Here is a 27434-nt window from a genome sequence, read left to right on the forward strand (position 1 = left end):
TATAACAATTAATACTTTGACAATATACTATTGTCAACATTTATTTCGATGATGTAATGTACATTGTATAATTTGATTTTGTTTATCAGTTTCTACTCATGTATAAATATTAAAATAAATATAAATAAACTAATACACAACATAAAGTACCTTAATTATTATACAAACATTAAAATATAATTTAATATGATGGTGGTAATTTAAACACTGTTTTTCCATTCCTTTCATCCACACATGGCACACGAAGTATATTGAAGTATAATGTTCCCATGAGATCTCCGGTCGAATGATTTGCCTTTTTCAGACAATTGTAAAATGTTTTGTCACAAATACAATGAGATCTGTAAAAAAAATGTAATACATTTATCATGAAATGTGTTCTTTATTTTAATTTGTCTACATAGAACTTCTAAAAAATCGTTATAGCTACTATATCAACCAAGGCTTTATATTATATGTTTTTATTACTTTCATTACTTTTTAGATTGTGCAACACGTTTAGACTAAAAATGTGTCAGGTACATAATACCATTGATTAAATAAGCTATATTTTATATGTATAATTAATCAATGATAATACCTAATAATAAAATAAATATATTTATTTACGTTATTATCTTCGGTAATGCCTTAAACAAGTGTGACTACAAATTGAAATGTCAAATACGTTCATACAATTACAAATATAAAAAGATATATCTCTTCTGTGTAATTCGTACACAGTTAATAATATCAAAATAATATAATATTATATTATAATAATATAATATTTTGTCTTTAAATCGTAACTGTAGTACTTACTTTGTGTACATGGAATCGTTGGTGATGTTGTATCTAGTAGCATACGATCTGACCTTTGATGGGCACAGATCGTGGGTTCTACAACACATGTCCAGTTTGACCTCTGATCCCAAATCAAAATACGTTGAAGCTAGATCTCCACTGCCACACCATTTGGTACCTATAAACAAATTCATAAGCTTAATAAGTAAGTACGAACTTATAGTTCCAAATTTTAAATTTCAATATTTTTACATATTTTAACGTTTAACTTTTGACGATTTTGTTCAGAAATTGATTATTATAAATTCTTTTTTTTAAAGTAACTACCTATTTGATAATAAATTTAATATTTCTGTAAATTAAATATATGTAGCTTATGTTTATTTCATGTTTGTGTAGAGGTTTCACCTGTAAGTATGAAAATATCTAAGCAATAATTAAAATAGGCATAGAATAATTTAATTTTTATCAACAGGAATAAGTCTAACGCTAAGTATGTTCATAATGTATATGCGTAATATATTTTTATTTTTGAGTATTATATTTCAGGAAAATTGCAATAAATATGTTACGGTTTTTTATAAAAAGTATTCTTCTAAATTTTATTACACAGAAAGAGCTCATTGTAGAAGTCCTAACGACCAATACGAAAGTACTTAATACGAACAAGATCGATCTCCATACAATAGTAATGAACTAATGAATAATGATAGTAAAATATAAACGTTACATCCATGCGCGCATTGTTCTTCTAAAAACAATTAATTATTAAAAACTTCATAATGATAGCTTAATTTTTCTGCACCCGTACAACAATAAATTGTTTATGGAAACTGTATAATTAAAATTGCGTAAGAACGTAAAACATTTTTCTATTTATATTGCGATAAAAAAACATTTCGATTTCAATATCAATATTTTAATCTCGTACAAATATAATTTGAACAAATTGACATTCACTCTGAGTGACTGAGTAAAATTATTTTGAAAGTAATATGCAAGCGACTGGTATACTTTGTACTCGAAATAAATTGCATGCTTAACATTTTAGACAATTTGTTAGTGAAATTATTTAACTATATATTATAGTATAATTATGTACCTATATAACATGTGAAACGCGTTGTTAAAACTCTATCAGAATACTTTAGAAAACAGCGTGCCAGCGCAAAAATTCGTAAATTGATACATTAGAGGTGTTCGCTAATTGTTTGAATAATAATAATAATAGTCGGTTAATTGTTTGGATAATAGTTTATAATGCTCTTAAGTATTTATTGATTTACGTTTCGTAACTTGTACACAACATTATAATTATCTTGTATAATTAAATTATTTTATTATATTATTGTAATCCACCATTAATTGTTCTAGATTTCCTAGTCAATAGTCGCACGAGTACGATATAATACGAGTACACGACAGAACGGGAAAATCAATTTGCACACGCACACACAACATACTGTTATAATTATAATATATTATATAATACAATTTATATAATAATATATTATAACTATATTAAATTTCTACACAAAAATAAATACATTTATTATTAAGTACCCAACGATTAAGATGTGGTTTTAAGGATGGTGCGATTTTTTAACTCTCTTGACGCTGTCGTATTCGCAATGTTGAGTTTAGAATGTGTGACATCACTGTATAATATTTTCTGGGGAATTTTCGTTTCCACTCGATAATTTTACATATTATAATATAATTTACAAAGCTAATTAAAGTAAATATATGAATTGTCATACGTCATAATTACATGCATCATTCATAATTAATATTGCAGGAACATATTACCTACATCATAGCTCAAAAATATTAACCAAATAGGTATAAGTCGTTATTTTTTTATAAAAAACATTATTCATTGTTTACAATTTAAAAATTGGTTAAATGTACAATCTTTCCCCCCCCCCTCATCACGATGTCGGGGCACTTGTTCAGAACCAAGGTAATAAAGAAATAAATCTGAATAAGAAGATGCAGATAATCGTATGGAAGAGTATAATACGTCTAAATGTCCAGACAAACAATAGTAAATCATCGTCTAGTTAAAAAATAATTATGATCAAAACAAAAAAGCAAGGCTGGGCATTAACGAGTTAAAAAGTTAAAGTTAAGTTAATAAGTTAAATTTATATTAACTTTTTAACTTAACTAGTTAATTTTGGCTTTTCATTAACTTAACTGTTAACTTACTAAATTTCTTTTTTAATTAACGTGAAATTAACGAGTTAATTTTTCATTTCAAGAAGTAAGTTAAGTTAATTTATTTTGTTTTTAATTTTATCATATTTCACTACTTCAGTATATTTCGTTTTCATGTTAATCCGGCGTTGCCTATGTTAATGCATGGGTGATGGTATACGGGTGTGCGGCGTAAACACGTACAATATTGTGAATGGCGCATGCGCAAAACGCCAGCCAAGGTGGTAAAATATACTGCCTCGAGCCGCCGAGTACGTTACTACATTGTATATAGCCGCTCTACTAGCTAGGTGGGGGACAGCTCGCTTAGTGCTTAGTGGAATGACCCGCCTCACCCCGAACCCGGCACCACAATATTAGAATACTGAAATTAATTCTGGAAATCAGGTGTCTTGATAAAGTAATTAATAATAATAAATATCATGACGACGCGCGACGCTGGTACTGTCGCCCGTCTCCTGTATAGTGCATACTGCATACTGCTCAAAAATTTGCTAATCGATTAAGATTATAGAGATTAGAGTGCTCAGATAAATCAAGGCGCAAAATGATTTAATTATTGTACAAGTGTACAAATGTACCTATGCAAATTGTATCAATATTTATTTGTTTAGTTGGTATGTATAAATATAAAAATACCTAAATACAATTTTTATAGTTTTGTTTTAGTTCATGGGGCATTACTCCCCCCCCACCCCCCCCCCCCACCCACCCACCATGGGAGCACGCCAATGTACGGGGCGCTAGTGTTGTAATGCCTAGGGGCGGAAAAATTGTAAGTCCGCCTCTGACAAAGTGTGTATTAACTTTTAACTTAACTGAGTTAACCTATAGTTAAATTAACTTTTAACTTTATGTTATTAGTGCATATTAACTTAACTTAACTGAGTTAAAAAGAATCATTAACTTGCCCAGCCTTGCAAAAAAGTAATATTATCAAATCATCCTACTTATTCCTCCCAGCACAATATTATAGTATGCGAATCATTTAAATGTATATAACAGAGGATACGTTAAATATAGATAAGTTGTAAACCTACTTTTGATATAAAATAAATTGTAAATTGAACTATTATGTACATAAGTATGTAGGTAAACATAATTTATATGTACACACCTGTTATCAGTCCTGTAAAGTATTTAAGTAAAATTATTTGAGTAAATGTATTCAAATACTTTTTTAAGTATTGAATAACTTTTTAAATACTTTCAACATGAAGTATTTTGAATGGTATTTTAAATACTTTTTTTTGTATTAAATACTTTTTGGTATTGAATACTTTCGTTTTTTATTTCGAACATTTTATTTTTATTCGAAATAATTGGTTGGAAATATATTATTGTCAGTTACAATAATGGAATAATAGTTTTATTTAATATTCTGTATTTCTGTGTTAGCCGAAGCCCAAAGGTTTGTGAAAACAAGATTTCTAAAAAAAGTTATTGAATATTGAATAAAAATATTCCCTTTAAAACTATTAGATTACCTACTACCTATGTGTTTATATTACGATAATTAGAAACCCACTTTAAAAACCAAAAGTATTTGAAAAGTATTCCAAATAATTTTTCAAAGTATTTGAGTAGTATTTGAAATACTTTACAATTAAAGTATTTGAGCAGTATCTTAAATACTAAAAATAAAATGTATTTGCGTATTTACTCAAGTACTTTTTAAAAGTATTCTTTACAGGACTGCCTGTTATGCACTAGAATAAATATCATATGTATGACCATATACATAATTGCTACATACACATTTAAGTAATTATATTCTTTACATTACTTGTAATACTTGTAGTATTATGGTATAATAACTGTTCTATCATATTTGTATTATATTGATTATTCCTTATAATTATTCCGTGATTGGCTTGTACCTTCCCCACTGTGCCCATCTGGGGCACTCAAATTCCAACCTTACATTCAGTTAAATACCTTGGGTTATCTCTAGAGTCTAGACCGTAGACTAAGCTGGGTCCAGCAAATTAAAATAATTTAACGACTCAGTCTAAATTCTCGATTACGCCTACTCAAAACATTTGTCAATAATAATTAACACACTAGTCACTAACATCAACTCTAAACTGCTCATCTATAAATTCCTAATTTAATCGGTCTAGAAATTGAAACGTTTCAAAACATAGTAAATCTCCCCTCCCTATTACGTCACGAAGTCTCTAACAACACAATACATTCCGACCTTAAATTAAAGTTAATCCATGAAGAAGTTAAAATAGGTACATTATATTACCAACGCTTCCAAAACCGTCTTACCTTCAACCCATTAATATGAAATCCTACAGTCCCATTAATAGATGACTGCTCACATCCAGTGTTGGGAATAGATAACTAAAAAATTATCTAGATAAAAATAAAGATAACATAAATGTAATTTATCTAGATAAACATCATTTTTTAAATTTATTTTTATTGTTTTTTAGTATTTTTTTAATATTAGATTTATATAAATATAATGGCATAATATTTATAATAACAACGGATTGAGCCTTTTAATTTAACTATTTGAATATTATACCTATAAGAATGAAACATCAAAAGATTTAAGCCAATACCAGTATTCCACTGTTCAAAATTATGTAGTTAATTATACAAATGCTTACAATAATGAATTAATAATAATCTATACATTTTAATACAAACTAATCAAGTAAAAAAATATTTATTTGTATTATCTCAAGGAAAAGTTGGTTCTAAATAAATATTGTCAAATGCCTATGTATGCACTTATATGCTATAGCCACTTGTAAATCATATTAAACCAATATTAAAAAAATGTTGAACCAAGGATGAACTTCACCTTAAATATTTAAAAAATATATATAAATAGTAAATAATACATTATAATCAATGTTTGGTAAGAAATAGTTGAATGCTAAAATATAAGCGTATTATTTTATTATTGAATATAACATTTTTAATACTTCATAAAACAAAAAAAATATATAAAATGCCAACTATATGATATTAATAAAAAAAAAATATTTTAAAACAAAAACAATACGGTTCTACGAAATTAATTTTAATTTATTTTTAAAATGGATGGGGAAATAAACCTATACCTAATTAATTTTAATATGCTCATTATGGCTTGTAGAGAACGATGTATAGTGCATGCCCGCACGCAGGTTCTCGTATTATCGTAATACCGTTGTTGGCAATAATAACAAGAAATATATTTTTCAGTTTTATAAATAATTTATATTATATTAGAATTTTAGTAAAATTGGTTTTATAATTTTGAAGGGGCACTATAATATTTATCTAGATAATTCACATGAAAGCTCATCACAAAAATATTATGTATATTTTCTTATTATTAGTTTATTATTATTTCTTATTATGAACGTGATTAAATAATATAAATATGTATTATATATATATATATATATACAGAGTGTAACAGAAGGACCTAAATAATTAAATAACTTTTGTTCCAGTCAATATTTAAACATTTTGTTTTATAAATATAATTTATGGACACTTGCGCTACAAGTACAATAAATAATTTTATAATTTTATTTTTTAATACAGAAAATAAAATTGTTCTTAATTTAAGTGAGTATATTTGGTATTGGTAGAATTCAAAATTGCCCATTTGTGAACCTGATTTTTAGAAAAATACTGTCGGTAAAAAGTAAAAACGTTTGTTTAAGTCAAGTAGTTAATTTTTTACAATTTTTAAAATATCAATATTATTTTGGATTAAATTGATTTGAAACGTAGATAAGTTCTTAAAAACTTTTTTTTCAAAATATTGTTTTTGGAAATTTCCTGACATAAGCATCTATATTTCTTAAATATTATATATATATATTATATAATAATAACATTATACTATTTTTAACGCGAGTTTCACGGGCCTTCTAGTTATTTATTATACTTAACTTTACTTAATTTTCTATGATTTTGACTCAAGTTTATTAGTCAAAATTACCTGTATATTGGTTTCATTTAAAATTAAAACTGTTACCTATAATGCCTGGAAATATACGCCTCCCGATTCATTACATACCGCACCAAACGCATACGAATTGCAACCTTTTCAACGTTTCAAACGTTGGCGGTCATGCTGCGAAACGTTTTCCACTATAGAATTTGCTCTCTGTGTCACTATTTTATTAAACCTTTTGATTAAACCCATATTATTTTACTTTATACACCAAAGACAGCGTACTTTGATGAAATATCAATACATAAATCGATAAACCAAAGTGTTTTGTCGTTAAGATAACTTCCACTAGCATACCGCGACCGGAGTACTTGCAATAGCGACGCTACCGCAAGTCACTACATTCCGGTGCAGTGTGTCGTTATAATAATTATTTAGATCGTATAATAGCCAATAGGTATTTCAGATAAATAAAAACACAATATTGTCTCATGCATTTTTATAATATATACCACAGGTAATTATTATTTGTATTAAATTTATATTCAAGATTTCGAGAAACCGACCGTTTTTAAGGGGTTCAAGATGAGCAATTTTCCTAAGTAGTAAGCGGGTCGAGTAAACCTGTGCGCGGTTAGTGATAATATTAGTGTGTGTGACTGCGTCTGAAAGAAAAAGCAGAGCGTTCTCGATGATATAATTTAGGTAAATAATAATATGTTATATTATACCTATATATTAAGAATCTTTTTGTCAACCCTACCCCGATGAGGACATACTAATCATATATATTGAGATTTCTGGAAACTAATTTGAATTCGTCAATATGACGTCTAGGTGACTTTTTAATTGCATACATTTTTAACATTCAAACCATATAGGAATTAAATTCAAAATTATAATCGTATATTTTAGTGCGTATACTTTATACGTAGGTACGTTATCGTATAGAGTATATTCAAAATATTAATTAATATGGGACGTAACGCACTGAACTCGAAATCGAATACGTTTTGTCAAGTGGACTCGTTTAAATACTTGGCGCTATCTATCGGTCACATGCGAAAAAAAATCGAAGATCCATTATTTTGTGAAACATAATATTAAATATATTAACGAACCTGGTAGTATTCCCGAGTACAGCGAACTGGACGTAGTCGTTTGGACGCCATTCGAGTTCATTTCCTTTCCACCGTCGACCCCACGCGTGTGCAGCCTCACCTCTTCCGGATTCACTTGGTGAGGGTCCAACAGATCGCATTGGCCAATCAGTTTCATCATTTGCTCTAGGGTGATCCGCAGCGGCTTGTTGATTCTCGTCAAATTTTTCAACATTTCTTTGCCTTCGTCGTCGTTGCTAAAAAATATTATATTTAATTGTTAGCTTTATACGTATAAGAGATGATCGTTGTGTGTAACAATAGGTATAATAATAATATTATGAGTTTAACGACGGAAAAAAATTAGATTCCCGGCAAACGTGTCATAATATTATTTTGTTAGGGTACTTTTCCATAATTTCGCGACGATAGACGATAACAGTCGTATAAATAATAAAAATCATTACCAGTATAATACTAACATAATAATAATACGTTGTTTTTAATATGGAGCCACGCACAAGAGCTTATTAGGGAGCTTATATAGGCGAGTTTAATACAATTTTGAGAACATTTAAAATTTAAATATTATATTTAAACGCCAAATCAACCTCATTTGCAAGTGGTCCTCCTATCATAGTCGGTCGTTGCGCAATTGAGAGATTAAATAAATCATTATAGAAAGCGGTTACGCGTGAAAAAGAACCGCATTTGGAAGAGAGTTATATACAAGCCCACAACATTCATTCGAAACTAAATCGAATTTTATTTGAATGATATAGTTATAAAAAAAAATTATTATATTGTTTTAAAATCCGTAACTTGTATGTTTTCCAGCGGAAATCAAAAATTTAAAACATCAAATTTGTGGGAATGTATTAGCTTCCTCTTAAGTGGATGTCGGCGCACTGTTTATTTTCTCTCTGTCTGACACACACGCATCATAGAAAATTATACGTTTACAATAATGATTATAATCATAAAATCAATTTCTAAAATTGTGAAATTACCTAAAATGTATAGGTGAGATTATTATCTAGGGCATCGCGTAGGCGTTTTACTATATTTTAGTTTTAAAACGAGTTGTAAATATTTTAAGATGTACAAAACAATTTACAATTTTAAAATACAGCTTAATGCAATGCCACTGATATAAATGCAATTTGATTCATTCGTATCAGGTACTGGAGGTATGGTACGCATAATTACACCAACCTAGCTATTTTTCCAAAGTGATTAGGAGGTATCTACGCGTCCTTGATACGCGTTCATGGCCCATTGTCATTCCGATTGTGTTTGTGTGTATAATAGATTGGTACAAATAAACAAATAAATGATTTTTGATTTTTTTTTTTTTTTATGATTTTCGATTCAACAAACTGTTCATAATAGTTTTGGCACACGAATAATAAATTGCAATTCTTTCTCACGAAATTTATCAAAGGATAATAATATTATTATGCTCGTCACATCGCAAGGACGATTATTTTTTATCATATTATGATGCACAAACGCTATAATTACATTTTCTTTCGGTTATGCGTAGGAGCCATTTAAATGTTTTATTCCGGAAAAAAAATACTCAGAACTCTGGAGACGCCCCACTCATTTTACGTCTGTGATGTGTACATTTGTTAATTATACCTAAACTTAGTTGCCTTTGGTTGCGCTGTTGTCTCTTAGTATTCCATCGTGGTGAGATGATTTTTACTTTTTCATTATATCTAATTAGTAATAGATAATCTGGTCATTAGATTAACTCATACTTTTAACAAAAAAATTACTAAAAAAAAAAAAATGTATTACGTACCTACCATATATTATTATAATAACATATAGCTATAAAACTTTATTGAAGCACTTTGATGAATGCCCGCCAATAATATGTTGGGTTTCCGAGAAAAATTTGCTCTCCGTATATAGTGATGATAATAAATAATAATATTATAATGCCTAATAGAGTCTCGTTAGTCCCGCACAAAATTTCAAACTTCCAAACTAATATTGTATTGTGGAACGCTGAAACTAAAATAAAAATATACTTAAAAGTATCAATAAGACGTTTTTGAAGTATGTACCTATAATATAGCTGCAATCTGTGGTTTTGAAATGTTCAGGTTTATTGTGGCTTTAATAATTAAAACATATAATATTATAGTACCTAATAAAGAATCATTTTTGAGCACGAATCGCGTGAATATTCTCAATATTTTACACAATATCACATGCACTACGGTGCCACGTGCGATGTGTTGTATACTATTATTATTATTATTATTATTAATTATACGCCTAAAGTAAAATGTCGATAACACAGTTGGAAATAACAAATTAATTTATATAATATTATTATAATTTATGATCGAGCTGCTGATTTTCAAGATTTCTACAGATCAACTCACATGCACGATGCACCACATCCCAGACAGCATTTTGTAATGATAATATTATAAGAGTATTATAATAACGTTATACTAATATTATTCGTTATTATAATGTTATAATAATATTATTAAGCAAAAAATTGTTGTCTGGGATGCTATATTATAATTTATAACACACAATATAATATATACATATCGACGACAACCGGTTATTGCGACATCGACCTGCAGCCTGCTCCATTTCGGACTTTCGTAGATCCGATTTTTAACTTACACGTCACATTATTAATATTATTATTATTATTATGCTGTTAATGGGTTTGCGCAACATCGTGGTAAAACCGTCGTCTCGTTAAGCTTCGGAATCGAATAACCGTGAGACGATTGCATAGGTCAGTGATACGACGGCGTGAGGTGATATGCCATTGGCCGATATTTATGTTTGGGGGGGGGGGGGCACTTGATATTTTAAACTGTCATAAAAACCCGGCAGACTTCAATATTTACTGCTTATATACAAATATATAAATAAAGTAAATAAATGAACAACACGATAGTATGCGTATTGTATGTTTAATTTATGAGGATGTCAGCGAACTATTTGCTTTCTCTTTTCGATCCACAATATGCGATATAACGAATTTACGTTTAGCAGAACTAACCCTGTGTTATTAGTCTTAATATTGTACAGTGAGTTAACCTATTGGGGAAGCAGATTAACAAAACGCGCTCTGGTGGAAACAATTTGTACCTTCTGATTCGTGATGTATAGATATAGTTTTATGTTGGTTATTTTACTTTTTATAATAAATTAATTTTGTTATCGAAACTTTATACGCTTTTATAGCTAACTGTATACGTTGGTAAGTACAATTTTTACTAATATTATCAAATACATTCAAATACACTTCACTTAAAGCAGAATGCATGCGAAATGTCGGGAAAATACATACAATCTCCCGACTCGAGTCCCGACTCTACGTAGGGGGGAACCCGCCTAACCATAAGTACGATAGGCGTCGACAGCGCTCCCAGTGTTAATCTGTCTTCCCAAATTGGGAAGACTTTGAGTTGAGAACATTATACCTGTGCCCCTGCGTTGGCTATTTTATGGTATTTTAATTTTTATGTAAATTTTGAGAGTGTAAATGATTACAATTTAAAAATGTATATGCATAAATTGTGTAAAAATATCGTAAAAAAACCGACGGAGGGACACGGGTAATGTTCTTAGGTTAAAGTTTGATAACAGGCGAATTCACTCACATATTAAAAGTAACGACACTGGTTTGTTGCTGCCAATAATATGTTTGGTATGTCGAGCGTGGATCAGAGATAGAAAACAAAATATGGTGCGCTGATGACATTCTCTCGATGTTATAAATCTGTTAGTAAATTACGGGAGTGTTGTAAACGGACGATTAAACAATAAGCTCCCTGCTTCACTAATCTACCATCCCCCCTCTTCATCCACAACCAATAACTGTATGTGGCCATGGAGTTTGGATGATAATATACTGAAACACTTTATTATTATTTATTAGGTAATAGCTGCAAACACAGAATAGGTTGAATAATAATAATATTATGGTATTGATATTTTAAGCTCGATGTGAAATGCGAAGCGGACGGAGCACGCAAGGAAAGGTTGTATTGAAATATTATTCTCGACGGCTATATTCCTCTTCGGTCTAAACTCGACACATTTTATTGCGTTGATCGACGCGATTAGTGGGTACCTATACGTATTGTTGAATATACGTAATATTACTTGTGTATAGTGTTGTGAATATATTTTCAGAAAAACAATATTTTTATTAACATTATATAATGTCGTTTAGCCGGTAATTTGGTACTCGGGAAGTACCGAAGTAGTGATTAGTGGAAGTGGTGTTATGGACGAACGATAAAAAAATACGAAATAATTTTTCGATCAAACAGCGGTCACGAGATCAAAAGCATCCAAATCAATAAAATAAAACCACAATTATAATTTGCTGATATATTGCGTAGTATTTCGTGCGGTTTTCGTGCTTTGAAAATAAAACAAAATTGTCCGTTATTAATTATAAATATACTCGGTGTGTACCTACCAAATTATACCTTATACTAAGTATATAGTAGTCCGTCGTAGTACCTACCTGCTTAATTGTTCGCATTTATGTGAACATCGGTCCGGCTGGATGAGCGGCTGACATAACGTGCATTTTGTAGTATAATAGTTGTGGTAGTTATCTGCAGTGACGTTCGTCTTTTGTATAAGCTCGCGCGTTTAGGTACCTATACGCGTAACGTCATTGTGTATTATTATAATATATTATTATTTATTGCCGTCCGACAATCACCACTTCCGGGTGGCGCGCACAATAATAATAATGATAATGTTATGTGTAACGATGAACGTATTTTAATTTTGCGAACGTGTGCACAGAGGTCAACACAATTATTATTGTCCAACGAGTGACGTGCCGAGAACGCATAATAAAACCGTAAACGTACGTTATTATATTATAAATATTATTATTATTATTATTATTATTATTATTATTATTATTATTATTATTACGTTGTGCGCACGGCAGAAACCCTGTGCGTACAATATTTATATGTATATTGTAAAATGCATAAAAATAATAATAATATAATTCAGTGTAAATAATAATATATAAATCGCTGCCGCCCCGGAAGACCCTCTAGCGTGTCCTGCGTTGCAGGGAATACCGAGAAAATTAGAGAAAGACATAAACCAACGAGGCCGGTGATAAAACTCGGATTCACCCCTCCGAATAGAGAGGCCCCCTCGTCATCCCTCGTCGGGACTAGGACGTTTCAGCCTTGGCTTTTAACCTTGGCCATAAATGTGTATTTATTAAACTTTGTATATTGTGATAATATATTATTATTTATTATATTGTAATTTGTATGTAATTTATTAGGAAGGTATTGTAGATTTTAGTTTGTCACCGCGGTTTTCCAAGGACGTAAAAACATAATAATAAACAATACATTTTTATTATAACACCACATAATAGTTACTTTTAATCCCAACTGTCGTCGGCGTCCAAGTTGAAACCGGAGTAGGAATTTCGGATTGCGTTTTTTAAAAATAAAGACCACATTTAAACAGGCTAGGGCATAGGTACACGTCACAACCACAATCCCTCACTCCTCTAACAGTTTTTAAAACTAGTATTTATGTTGATGGTGAATTGGTTAATGGTCTTTTACGCTAACTTTTGACTCCCCAGACGGCCAGACCGTAATAAATAAATAAGTTGTTCCGACAAAACGTCGGTCGTGTTTCAATATAATTACAATAATCTTCGAACGCGGAATTTCTTTTTTAATTTATGGGGGGGGGGGGGGCTAGATAATTGTTTGAGGGACTAAGCCCTCACTTATCTACCGATCAGCCTCCGTGATTTTAACCTGTAGTATATTGCGACGAAATACTCCTCCGAGCGTTTTACGTACCGCTGCACATGCCCGCAATAATTATTTGTATATTTTTTAAATTTAATTATTATTAAAATGTGTCGTCAAGTGGCGTAGTTATTCTAATGACTTATTTTTTCATCATAATATTATACTATACAATTATAGTGTTCTTCCGACCGGTCATTTTCTATACCGCGGAATTCGGGTTCATATCGTTAATTATGCACATTTCTCGAGGCGGAAAAATCGTTTAGAAACGCGAGGAAAAACTGCGAAAACCGAACGATTATTAGGTGACGACGATAGGACTGCGCACTGTCTATTTCTGTTGTTCATCAGTGCACACGCATCTCTTTGTCGTTTCCGCCCGGTGTTTGTATTTTTTTCGAAGTATATATTACTTGATATGTATATATTATAGGTACTTTATACCTTGTGTGTCCGCAAAAACTGGGTACGCTCTAAAACTCAGTTACTCAAATTACTCAGTAACCCTATAGATATTTTAGAATTCTGTCGTCTGCGGGAGATTGATGATCCAATAGTCTTGTTTCATGTCCCGCAAACAGAATTCAAAAATATGTATAGGATACTGAGTAATATGGGTAATTTATTTATACAGTTAACCCTGTTTTTGAGGACATTCCGCGGTATATTACACATAAGCAGTAGTACAAGGCGATTATGAAGGGTGAACACTAATATTATCAAAAACCGGGTTTAATGTTGCTTATAAATATATTTTTTACATGAATGCATATAATAGCATAACTTTTTACATCCGCGAAAAAGGCAATTTTTTTTACTATTTTCTATCTTCTTTTTCATATTTTGAGTTTCACTTTTTGAAGACTTTGCATTTTTAATTTCATGTATCAAAACAGAATACTTTCTAAATATTGAGTTATTAATAAAATGTAATAAAATTAGAATTTCGAATATTGTGTAGTTTTATAGTTTAAATGCACTGTGTGGCTGCACAGAGAGATATCCCTCTCTCAATATTACTTTTTTTCCACTCCTCAGCTTATCTTATCTGTAAATACTTATAACTAGTTAACTACTCGTCTACTAGTTTAAAACTTAATTTAAATTATATAATGTATTAAAATTCTCAGAAAAAATATTCTGCTATAAAATTAAAAAGTATAAGTATATGAATTCATTCAAAAAAGTAATAAAAATTTAATAAAATATTAAAAATTCTATATTTTTTTAAACTATATTGTTTTGTAATGACTTAAAATTATGTAAAAAAATATTTTCAAAAAATGAATAAAAGTTACGAACAGTGATAGAGGTAGATTATAAAATAGGTAAATCGAAACCACGTACTTGCAATAACACTATACCACGCGTGGTTCTGACTCTAATTTAAGAAATTTATTAGGTAATGATTGATAAGTATACTTAGATATAATATGATTATGTCGCATATTATGGCAGATAAAAAAACAGGCAAGTTAATACTTTTTTCTGTTTAGTATATTTAAAATGCATATACGAATATGTTTTATGAGTAATTAAATTACTCTTTATTAGATATTTAATGGTTTTAAAAGCTAAAAAAACTGTTTAGTAACTTGCTGTAGTTAGTGTCATTATTTTATGTACTTGCCTTACTTAATCTATTTAAATATTTGTACCTAACTTAGAATTTCTTTAAATAAAAATTAAAATCAATAAAATTACGACGTAAACTTATAATTGTATGCAGTCATCATTTATAGTAATATTTATTCACCACTGACAGAAACTGGGCACTAGCTAAATATTTTTGAAGAATTTACAGAGCTCAATACAAATAAAATTATATAGCATCTATTAATATAACTATTTAGGTTATTGTATTACCTGTATGGCTGTATATTATAATTATTACAAAATGTTGATATTGAAATTTTAACTTGTCAAGACTTTAGAAAAATATCCTTTGACCTAACTTACGTATAATAATGTGCTTGAATAAAACATATTTAGGCCACAAATTACATATTATACAAAATATACCCGGATTGCAATTTACATAACAATTTTAAATGGGACGCAATTTACAGCGACTCATTATTATACGCGCTGATGTCAGTGTATATAGGCTCCAACCTGAAAGCTCTGAAAATTATTATTGAAATTGTTAAAAGTAAGAGCTTTACTGTACTATAGAAGTGAGTATACCTCATAATTGAGTAAGCACTTTAATGGATGTGTTTTATTTGAATTAAATAATAAATTATTGTATTCGTTAAAAAAAACTATTCTGAGCGAAAACCGTCTAACTTTTTGGTAACCCTACGGTTCACTATACACGTTCCTGTAAATCCTTTTATGTGACGATTGGTTGGTTAGGTTAGGCTACCACACGATTAACCACGGTACCGTGTTGTTGGGCATAGCTTTTTCGTGTACGGGGAATACGAGTATAGTGAAAACCCGCCTTCATTATATTCAAATATTATCAGTTATTTTTTTGATTTTTCAGAGCTTCAAACAAAATTAAATAATATACCTAACATAATGGCATCTATTAGAATAACAATAATACGTAATCGTCTAAATAGATTTCCACTATTCACCACGAAAGCTATGAAAAACATATTTGAAATACTTAAAATAAGCCAAAATAATCAATAAAAAAAAATCTTAAAAAGTTATAATATTATAGAGATAATAATATTTATATTAGAAGACATATTTGACACATTGTTAAATTTGTTTGTTTGCGAAAAACAAGTGGCCACTAATTAAGGAGTTGCCAATTGCTATTATAGAAATAAATTGGGTGCAACGAGACTTTATCCCCGAGGACTATTATAATTTATAGTCACTTTAGGCTCGAAAATCATCCAAACGGCAGTCACCCCCTCCCACAAAAAAAAAAGATAATATTATTATTATATTTCTTACAGTTTTTTTTCTCCGAGGTTGGAAGACAAATATTATGTTCTATTATTATGTATTTTTGTCATAATTTACTCACTAGATTTCGACGAGCTCGCAGTTGAGGAGCGCTTTGCCTTCGCCAATCTCCACGATGGCTATGGTCTGGTCATGGTAATAAATCATGCGCAGAGACGTTGGCTTCAGCTTGTATCCCGTGTACGTTTTGGTCGGGCTGCTCGCACCGTGAGCCTCCCAGAGGACGCTGGCCAACAGGGTGCAAACCACCCACAAATACGACGCAGACATTTCGGCGATATATTTATTTATTGTTTTCTGTATTTATAAACACTTGGGTCACGTGACATTTGGTTGGCGAGTGGCGAAGAGACAAATCGAGTCTATGTTCTTGTTGCTGTTGCTGCTGCAAATAAACATAAAAACGTTATAAGGTTAAGTTGTATAATGAAAACAGTTACGTAAATTATTATAAAAATAATTTATTAATGACATTTAAAATGTATTTATGAAATTTATATCAGTTTGTTAAAATTGTATAATTTTTAAAAATTGCACGAGTATTAGATAGTAGAGTGTAAGACGTAATGTGTTTAGGTACCTACTAGACATAATATGAAATCCACCTCATCTTTATGTTAAATCATTATCATTCATATTATTTTATTATCATCTGTGTACATTTGTAGGCATGTACACAAAATATGGTTTAATAACTTAGAAACTTCTAGTTTGAATTTCGGTAAAGAAAATACTTCAATATTAGAGGGAAAAAAATATTTGATCAAAAATTTATAGAAAATAAAGACAAATTGAAAAAAGTTTGTAACGCCACACAATCCTTAAATAGTATAAAAAAAATCTAATCGTTTGATTATAATTATTGCATATAGCTACGTATAATGTAATTAAAAACTCCAAAAATAAAAATAAATTTTTACACGCACAGTTAAAAGTATCTTGGGAGAGGGGGGCACTCAGTCATTATTTGACATCAATTCAAATATTATATTACAGTAGTAAACACAATTTACCAGCTTATTATTATTAGTTATAATAAAATATAATGTGTCTATAATACATGTTCGACAAATCAACAGTGTGATGATAATATAATAATTTTATAATATTATAAATTAAACGTGTGTTGCATCTACAACAGTTATAGGCAGAGCTTGAAGCCGATATTCGATAGCAATTTTGAATACCGGTTAAAACCGTTAAAAACCTAAATCGATACCGAAACCGAAAACATAATAGGAAAAAACCAATACCAGTAATAAAACCGAAATCGGAAAAATTCGAAACCAAAAAAGAAATCAAAAAAAATAATAACCGATACCCGTAATCGAAATCAAAGTCGGAAAAATAAATACCGATAACCAAAACCCAAGTCGAAATCGGCAAAAATATTTACGGTTTCAAGCCCTGGTCATTGGTATCACGGTTATTCGGTTTGCTTGAAATACTCGAGCTTAATATTATTAATATACCTAAATAATATGAAATCGCGATGTAGGTAATAATATTATTATAATATACTATAAACGATTCGATTTTCGTTCTTCCGCGAGAGAGAGATCGGTTAAAATAGGATTCAGGTGAGATCTTCTACCTAAAACTAGATCCACCGCAGATCGTGGTATCGTTAGTTTTCGATTACTCTGTATAGGAATTTCCACGCTCGACGAAATTTTCTAGTCGGTTCAAATTTTACACGCTCTGTCTATAATGTAAAACTGCTATGCAGCTGCAAGCTAGCGGATTGGATAAACAGACGAGCGTAAAATATATTTTACTTTAAGTCATAAAATATAATACCTAATAATAATATTATTTTCATTACGGTATAACATTATTAATGTACTGTAATAATAGACGCACACGTTTCATCGCATTTTAGTGTGACTAAACGTGTACAGGCCTATCGAATTATTTAAAAAATGAGTACTTATTAGTTATTACCGTTATAATGCATAGATGAGCCAGAGACTAATCGGTCGAATTTCGATATCGATTATAGACGCACAATGAATTTTTTTTTTTAATAAAACATTAATTGCTTACAATCTATATTATTCGGTGAAAACTGCAGACGATTCTCGTTTGAGAAAAAACCAAGTTTGTAACACCACGACCACAGCATCCTACCACTGCGAGTTATACGTACAACCTACATGACATAAAAAAACCTGAGTAGGTATTTCAAAATATCTCCTTTGGGTATATTTAAAAAATTAAAAATCAGAATTTTAATAAATGCTTAATGAACTGTGCAGCAATATACACGCCGAGTGAATCACTCAGTTTCTACACCTATACGCGTCATAAAAAAACCGAGCGATTAAAAATATTATTGAAAAAATCAAAATTTGAATACCTAAATGCCTAATGAACTGCGTGGATAAGCTGGCGTGGCAATCACTAGGCGTCTTATATTATTCTATTACTATAATATATTATTATACTAATCGCCGTCACTACTATAATACTTATTACAACTATTAGCTACTACTACTTCCACTACTCCATAATATATTATACCTACGCGTAGATGTAAATTATATGGTAATATTTCGGTTGATCTCTGACCTCGAACGTAACGCACATGGTATTATTATGGTGCGACGAGTGTAATACAGCTCCGGAGGCGACGGCCTATAACGGTACTCGAAAAGAAATAATAATAATAATAATAATATCATTCGACGTTAACAATCGCTGCAACCGACGCTGTTATGGGAGATCACCTTACACACAATAATATAGGTATACGTCCTACAACATACGAAATAATTTATAGGTACGAGACAACTAGCGTACTTACAGAATTTTGAAAACGTATGACCGATAACGAGACGACTATAACGTTTATAAAATAATATCATTATGATGCAGTAAACGACGACGTTGTCCGGTCGCAGTCGTCGGCGAAACATCAGCGGCGCTTTTAAACTTAAATATTGTAATCTCGAGACGGTTTTCGTAAAAGTATAACGCCGCGAACGGTGCTAAAATTATAATAATATTACTATATCGATTGTCACATAATACTATATAAGTTAACTCATTATTATTGTCTGTGAAAACGTATACGGTATTATATTATTCTGCTATTATTCGCAGGCGCGTTGAAACCCATATTATAGCATACGCGTTACGCAACCGTCTTCTTAATCCGCGAGTTTTTGACTACCGTCCGCCGTGACGAATATTAATCTATTGTCCGAAATAATACGTACAAAACGTCATACCTAGTGTGAACGTTTCAATAATAATAATTGTTACACATTATTATTATTATTATTATGACGCGCGTTGTACGCACACGTACAAGCAATGACAGCTTTCGAAACGAAATACGAAACCGGTACGGTTTTAAAAAGCGCCGTCGGTGATTATGATGTAGATGGTACGTATAATATGTTAGGTTAGCCTAACCTAACTTAACCAATGCGGTTATACAGTATACGCATCGCGTCCAAAATTATTTCAAATTACAATACATCTTATAATAATATTGGGTGGTTAAATACTTATTGACGTCGTGTCGAGAGCGTCCTTATCTAAATCGTGCGATACTAACATATTTATTGTTCGACTCGCACTGATCATATTATTATAATATATTATTAATATGAAAACGAAAAAAAAAGATTGGAACACGACTACCTACTTATACATTCCCCGACGCGTGTCTTTTAACGGGTATTCTTTTTAGGGTTTTTGACTATACGAGACAATTATTATATTATATTTTACAATATAATATTGTTATGTATAGTACGTTGCTAATATTTTCATTATTATTATTATAATATGTATTACCTACTTTCGAGCTATTATTTTCTATGATAATAATAATATTATCGTATAACAACATAATAATATCATATTAGTATAGGTACTGCAAGAACAACGAATTTTGTTTTGCTTTCTTTTGATACAATGTTTATAACGAAATACCACGTGTGTGTGTATATTATATTTCAATGCAGAATAAATAGATGCCAAGATATTATAAATACGTTTAACCTCAATAAAAAAAAATAAAAAAACAGATACGATTAAAAGAATAATCATAAAATATTTGTACACAGCAAGAAGACCATAGCTCGCGCTATGTAACATTTAAGTCAAGGAAATCAGAGGTCTTCAATTTAGTTGTATTAAATAAATACCTATCCACCAATTATACATTAGAAAAACACACACACACTCACACACACTGCATAAATTGAAGATAACGACCAGTAAAAAAAACATGTGTGTCGTGAATTCGTGAATAATAATTGCACTTCATGGACGATTTTTATCAAAACAATTATTATTTCGTACAGCAACAACAATAATAATAATATGATCTCGGTTCGACATACTATAGTGGTGTTGTGTGTGTATGGAAAACAAAACAAATTGTGAAACTTTTAACGCAAACAATCCGGTTTTTTCACACAGTTTTTTATTTATATAAAATTAAAAAAATACTTTCTACTAACGGTGCCTATAATATTATGTATTATCTCGTGTCTACGTGTAGTTTAACAATGTGGAATTGTAAAGTGTACGTTATAATAATTCCACATTAGAATAAATAGTAGTAATAATAATATTAATAATGAATTAACGTTGTGAAAATCTTAATAAAATAATGCAAAACAAAAAATTACGAGTTGTTTAAAATCTTTGGAAAATTCGAAATGTTTTTTTTTTTTTAGATTCTGAGTGGAGCAAACGCGTAAGTCCAAATAGACGATTTTTCAAAATAAATTTTATAAGAATCCTAGTGTATGCGATAATATTTTATCATATCATTAAATTGATTATTCAAACAACCGTCATTATGACATTGTAGAGACACGAATATTGTGTAATCGGGCAGCTAGCCGTGGACTTATTTTTAATGACTGTGGGTGTATTGTAGATACTAAGGTATATAATATTGTGTAGATGCAAAAAACAAGCACGTGTACAGTTAATGAGTATTCTATACCTATTTTAAACTATTATACAAATATAGAAAAAATTAATGAAATCTATAAACCATAGTGTTTTAAGACTATTACATATTTTGATCTATATGAGCAAGGTTGGGCACTAACGAGTTAAAAGTTAAAATTAAGGTAAAACGTTAAGTTAATTATCTCGTTACTTTTTTTTTCAAATTAACTTTTAATTTAATAAGTTACTTTTTTTAAAGATAAACGTGTTAACTTCAAGTTAATTTAATTTCAAAAATATATAAATTAAGTTAATTTTCGTCCGAAGAATAATGCAAATTTTTGAGTGTTTTTAGTTTGAAGCATCATTTTAAATTTTCTCAGTAATTTTCTTGAGCGTAAAGAAGAACTATCTAATAAACCATATTATGTCTGGAATTTTTAATTTTTGCAAATAAGCAAATTTTAACTTTACACTAAATTAAGTTACTTTTTTTTCAAATTTAACTTTTAACTTTACAAGTTAACGGAAAAAAAATAAGAGTAACTTTTAACTTAACTTAACTTAATTATTTTAAAATATCTTAACTTAACGAGTTAAAAAAAATCGTTAACTTGCCCAGCCTTGTCTATGAGTATACGACGTGCCAGACTTGAACATTCAATCTACTCTATGTCCTGTAATAATTTCTATACCATTATTAATAATTATTATAAATCATTGTACCGACAAGTTTTTGGAAAATAACTCACCCGTGTCCATGATATAATATGTTCTTGAATAACACATATATATAAAATAGGTACCTATTTTGTTTTATTACTAGGTACGTCTGCGCAGTGGACACAACACTAATGATCGGCGTACATTCGTATGATTTATAAACATTTCATTACACATTATGATAACCTATAATAATAATATGACAAATAATATGCGCGTGCAGTATACTAAGCTATTACAATGTCCATCGAACGGAGAAGTATGCATTATATATATATATTAATATATTATTACAATCTGCTGGGGGGCCTCGGTGTAAGCGAGTACCCTTGGTCGGGAATACACCTAGGTATATAATTTAGAGAGCCTAATTAAAAATAGTAATAATAACTATTACGAGGAACCTTGTTATATATTTTCAAGCTTTTTCGTTCTAAAACAAAAATATTGTCATACATAAATCGAAAACAAAAAACTAAAGAACATTTCAAACATCTATGATAATAGCAGGACAAGAGACACAATATTTTGAAATTTTTATAATACTATAATATGTTTAGTAAATGCTAATACATATCACATAAATTTGTTAAAAATTTAAAGTCACTATGCGGTTGTTCTTTTGGAATTACCTACAATGAAAAAAATCAAAAACTAGTTTTTCCCATTTTCAAAATTCCATTTTCCCAAATCGTTTTTCCTAATTATTAAAAAAAAAATATTGAGCTCAGTGTTTAAAAATATATTGTTGTAACGACATTTTTTTTTGAAATTAGGAGCAAGGACAGCCGGTCGTGTATTAAGGGCTGTAATAAATTTGAGATATCAATGGGACAAAATAACTCAATCCAAGTCTTTTATACACCAGTTAAGTATAATTTATTCATAGAACATAAATAAATTTATATTTTTATTATTGTACACAACTGCAAATATTGTGTATAATATTGCTGATAAATGTAAGTTAATATTTTAAATTAAACGTAGATTAAAAAACAAATAAAAACCATAATAGCCGTGTTTATGATTATATAAAATGTATGGTATTAGTTATATTATAATTTATAATTATGGAAGTTTATTCTTCGATACCTAACTTCATACTCTCTCAATGTGCTTTAATAATCACAGTAATCAATGGATTATACGTGCAAAACGAATCTTGGCTGCATATGTAGCTTAAACATACAAAACTTACTTAGTATTACAAATGTGTGCTGAATACATACAGCAAATAAAATGTATAATGAGTTTGTAGCCATATAGGTAAATAATAATAATTTGTTATAACCTATAGGTGAAAATTATATTATTGTTATTATTATTAAGTTAATACCATTATTTGTCATACTTAAAATGTATGCACGATCATGATGGACTGAAATCAAACATATTTCGTAGACCAAATTGTATTTCGCATTTGAATGCATATTTGAAAGGTTAAGGCATATTTTGTTGTTGATATGTATGATTAATTTGCGTATTTGATACACTCTCAATAAATAAATGAACTGTCTCTTCCGCTATCCAAGAAAATATCTGTACGGAAATGGTTCGAAATATTTGAACTTGAATCGAAAACAAACTAAAATATATGTGTTCGATACGCAAGTGTACAATGGAATTATATTACTGAAATTACGTAGACGTAGCGAATACGAAAAAATACGAGTGCTGGGTACATTTATTAGAATTTTATAATTATAGAATTATTGAACAATAATATTAACGAAAGAAATAATCATATATGAATTAAAAATATATATTATAAAATATATATATTTACTATTCATAGATTCAATTTATTAAAATATCAAATAATTTGAGTTGAAATAATATTATGTTATTTTTGAAATTGTAACATTGTGATAACTATAATTATCATTTATAGTAAATCCGATTTATGCTATTTGCTGTAATTATTGTTTATTAAATAATATTTAGGTTTGGTTAAGTATTTTGTTATTCTTAAACCAAGAAAATACTAAGTTAACTCAAGGTCAGAAATCATCATGATTATAAAATACACATAATTTATTATTATTTAGTGGAAATAAAAGAAAATTCCACATATAATAGTGTAATAATTTATTATTTTCAGTGTTTATGGTAAAAATGACAAAATTATTTTTTTATTACTCAAACTTATCTGTCAGATAATACCGTTGTGTTAATGATATGTTAACACGTGTCCAATCATATTTAGTGCGTTTGACTGAAAATTACGTTTGTAGTATGTTTTATTATGTACTATAAAAATATTGTACTCGTATATCGTATTGCCTTTGAACCACAAGATGGCCAACGGGACAAAAATGCTGATGGATTTAGAATTCATTAAAAAAAAAACTATACGTATCGCATATTATGTTCATTTTTGAAAGTCTTAGCATTTCGTAATAACTATATAATGGATTTAATTGGTGCGACGTTTACCAAAGTTAATACATTAATTAATAGGTAGGTAAGTACCTAAAGTACTTTCTTCGTCTACGTTTCGACTAAACAAGTGTCGCAAAAGCCGTCACTTCATCTGGATACGAACACGCAACAAATGATGGAATCATCGTTGTAGATTTGTTTTTCGTTGTGTTTGAATGTTTGATACGTCGTTACTCAGATATTACACTGTTGGTTGTAGTACATAACATAATATTAAATCGATTTCACGACGTCATTTATTTCGTAAAAGCATATTGTGTAGGTATAAGTTCCTCTGGTTTTGACAAAAATCTAAAACGGTGTAAATAGCCTATATTATTATTAATTGTTATACTGCGGCCGTCGCCGTAATTCTCTATATAACCCATATACTAACTACCTACATAATATTATTATAACAAGTAAGTGGTCGACACAAAATAGACATAGTACGTATTAATTCGAGCTCAGGCGGCGTGTACGCAATATTATACCAGTCTTTCCTGTATATTATATTATTATATGCACGTCGCATCGAGTTTGTTCTCGTTCGATTCGGTTGTCGAGATTATATTACACTACACGTCGTATTATAGGTATACACATAGAGTACAACGACGCGCGCGTTAGCCGGATGTGCGTTGTCAATGAATATTGTATACTTTCTCGAAATCGATTTGCCGACGAAATCGTTTCAATTCGCAGTCGACTAAATCGTATTCGTCGATTCTTTAGCGCCGGTTTTTTTTTTTTTTTTGAAATTAATAACTCTCGCAGTGTTCCAGACGTAATTTTCCGCCGACACGCGATTGCGTGAAAACGGTCGCGGAAATACGTCGATTTAATACAATATCATTATAATACGATCGTTGCATTATTATTATATACGTATAGTGAATCGTCCAAATTTAAAAAGCACGTACACTCCGGATCTACTTCAGCTGTTCGTCTATTATTGCGGATAATCAAACCGGGGGAAATAAATCAACGGACGAGACGTGACTATAAATAATGCTAACGCGCGTCTCGACGTCGAAATCGGCGCGTACTGTAATCTAATTTTCCCCATTTAAATCGGAAACTCATCCACGTCATGGTAGGTATACCATGACTGTTGTAGACATAAACCTACAATACCTGCTTTAATAATATTATAGTGGCCGGTTCAGAGGTATCTGAATAATTCCGGACGAAATATTTTTATAAGGCCGATTATGCGAGATTATACCAAAATCAGGTGCCTACAATTTATATAATACACATTTATTCCGGCCCGACACTTAAAAACTTGCCAAACTATTTGAATACCGCAATGTAAATCAGAGATTACATTTTTAAAGTATTTATAGCTACCTACCTATATCTATCTCAGAATTTTAAGAAACACAAAACAGATACCTATTTAGATTTGTTTTTATTAAAAATTAAAGCTTAAAATTGTTTTCATTAAAAACCACAAAAATCTATGTCAAACTATTATCTGACAATTCAAAACCATATTTATAATAAAAACTAATTATGAAATAATAGTTATTTACTGAAAAAACCCAATCGATCTAAGCACCTTTGACTGGACAAAAAATATATCAATGTTATTGATAATCTCGCACGCGTTTACGGTATAAAATTTTCAATTGAAAATAAAACGTGGTCAAATAACGAGTTGGATGACAAAAAAAACTTTTTTGAACAAAGCGGAGAGATACGGGTGACAATACTAGCTATATGTATATGCTAGCTGCCGCTAGATTTATACCTATACCTACCTACTTATTATTTGAGAGTCGTTCGTCATCGAGTCGGAACGTGGACAATTCGTAAAATCGTAAAAAAAATGATAACAAACAAACACCAATGCTGATAAAAAAATTAAAAAAAACGACGACATAAAAAACTACGGACTAAGTCTATAAAAGGCTATATCTCGCAGCGTACTCACCGGCGACGACGAAAACGATTGCGTGTTGATATCCTCGCGCGTTTGTGAACTGCGCTCGCCGAAAATGTTCGATCGAGAAACCGCGGAAAATGGAAACACCAATACACGATGTCGGAAAATTATGCCGGCAAATAAAATCGCGCACGCCGGTGACTTTAACGTCGGCGGATATCTGAGCGAAGAGGAAATAATAATAATAATATGAGAACTGAGAAGTGATCGGCACGACACGCAACACACGACTGGTACGCGTCGACGTCGGTGCGCACACGGCGACGATGGTCACATTACCTTAGGATGCGATGCGCTGTTTGGCGCGCGCGATCTGTTTCCCGTCCTGACCGCACTTATACGCTCGCGAATTAAATTTCGAATTTTGGAATTTTCTAGTAGGCGCATTATGACATACACAACACAGTACGTCTTGTATACCGATCGTTCCAAAGGCTTGGATTTGTTTTTCCTACTACAACGTTTAAAAACTATATCGTCTCGAAAACATTTTATTTTTTTTTTACGAAAACATTATTTTATTATTAAAGCGAATTAAGCAGGCGATTATCATCTGTACGTGTTTAAATCCAAATATTAAAATGTGTGGTTTACAAGTGGTTCTACTTAACGCATACTACGATGTCTGATACGAATATTATTTGAATAGATTGTGTTTGTTTAAC

The 27434-nt window shown here is 30.2% G+C and overlaps 1 protein-coding gene across 5 annotated transcripts; it reads right to left on the reverse strand.

The window, feature by feature from the left end:
* LOC100163155 (phospholipase A2-like) lies at window positions 1–27027 on the reverse strand. Of its 5 annotated transcripts, none has more exons than XM_008183731.3 (5): window positions 26758–27026; window positions 16816–17139; window positions 8038–8273; window positions 802–961; window positions 1–341 (listed from the first exon to the last, which is right to left on the reverse strand). In XM_008183731.3, the coding sequence occupies exons 2-5, from the start codon at window positions 17022–17024 to the stop codon at window positions 182–184; spliced, it is 765 nt and encodes a 254-aa protein (XP_008181953.1). In that variant the 5' UTR covers window positions 17025–17139; window positions 26758–27026; the 3' UTR covers window positions 1–181. The 5 variants fall into 5 exon arrangements, with proteins under 5 accessions (XP_008181953.1, XP_008181954.1, XP_029344764.1 ...); XM_008183732.3 differs by lacking the exon at window positions 26758–27026 and adding an exon at window positions 19561–19896; XM_029488904.1 differs by lacking the exon at window positions 26758–27026 and adding an exon at window positions 18801–18906.
* Window positions 27028–27434: the final 407 nt, after the last annotated feature.

This window comes from Acyrthosiphon pisum, chromosome A2 (assembly GCF_005508785.2).
Source record: "Acyrthosiphon pisum isolate AL4f chromosome A2, pea_aphid_22Mar2018_4r6ur, whole genome shotgun sequence".
Taxonomy (NCBI): Eukaryota; Metazoa; Arthropoda; class Insecta; order Hemiptera; family Aphididae; genus Acyrthosiphon; species Acyrthosiphon pisum.

Excerpts from the sequence above, each read along its gene's own strand:
- LOC100163155 (XM_008183731.3), bottom strand. The coding sequence starts at position 17,024 with ATGTCTGCGTCGTATTTGTGGGTGGTTTGCACCCTGTTGGCCAGCGTC. Across the intron at positions 8,274-16,815 it reads TGCGAGCTCGTCGAAATCTA|CAACGACGACGAAGGCAAAG; the intron begins GTGAGTAAATTA and ends AATATTTTTTAG. Across the intron at positions 962-8,037 it reads GTACTCGGGAATACTACCAG|GTACCAAATGGTGTGGCAGT; the intron begins GTTCGTTAATAT and ends ATTTGTTTATAG.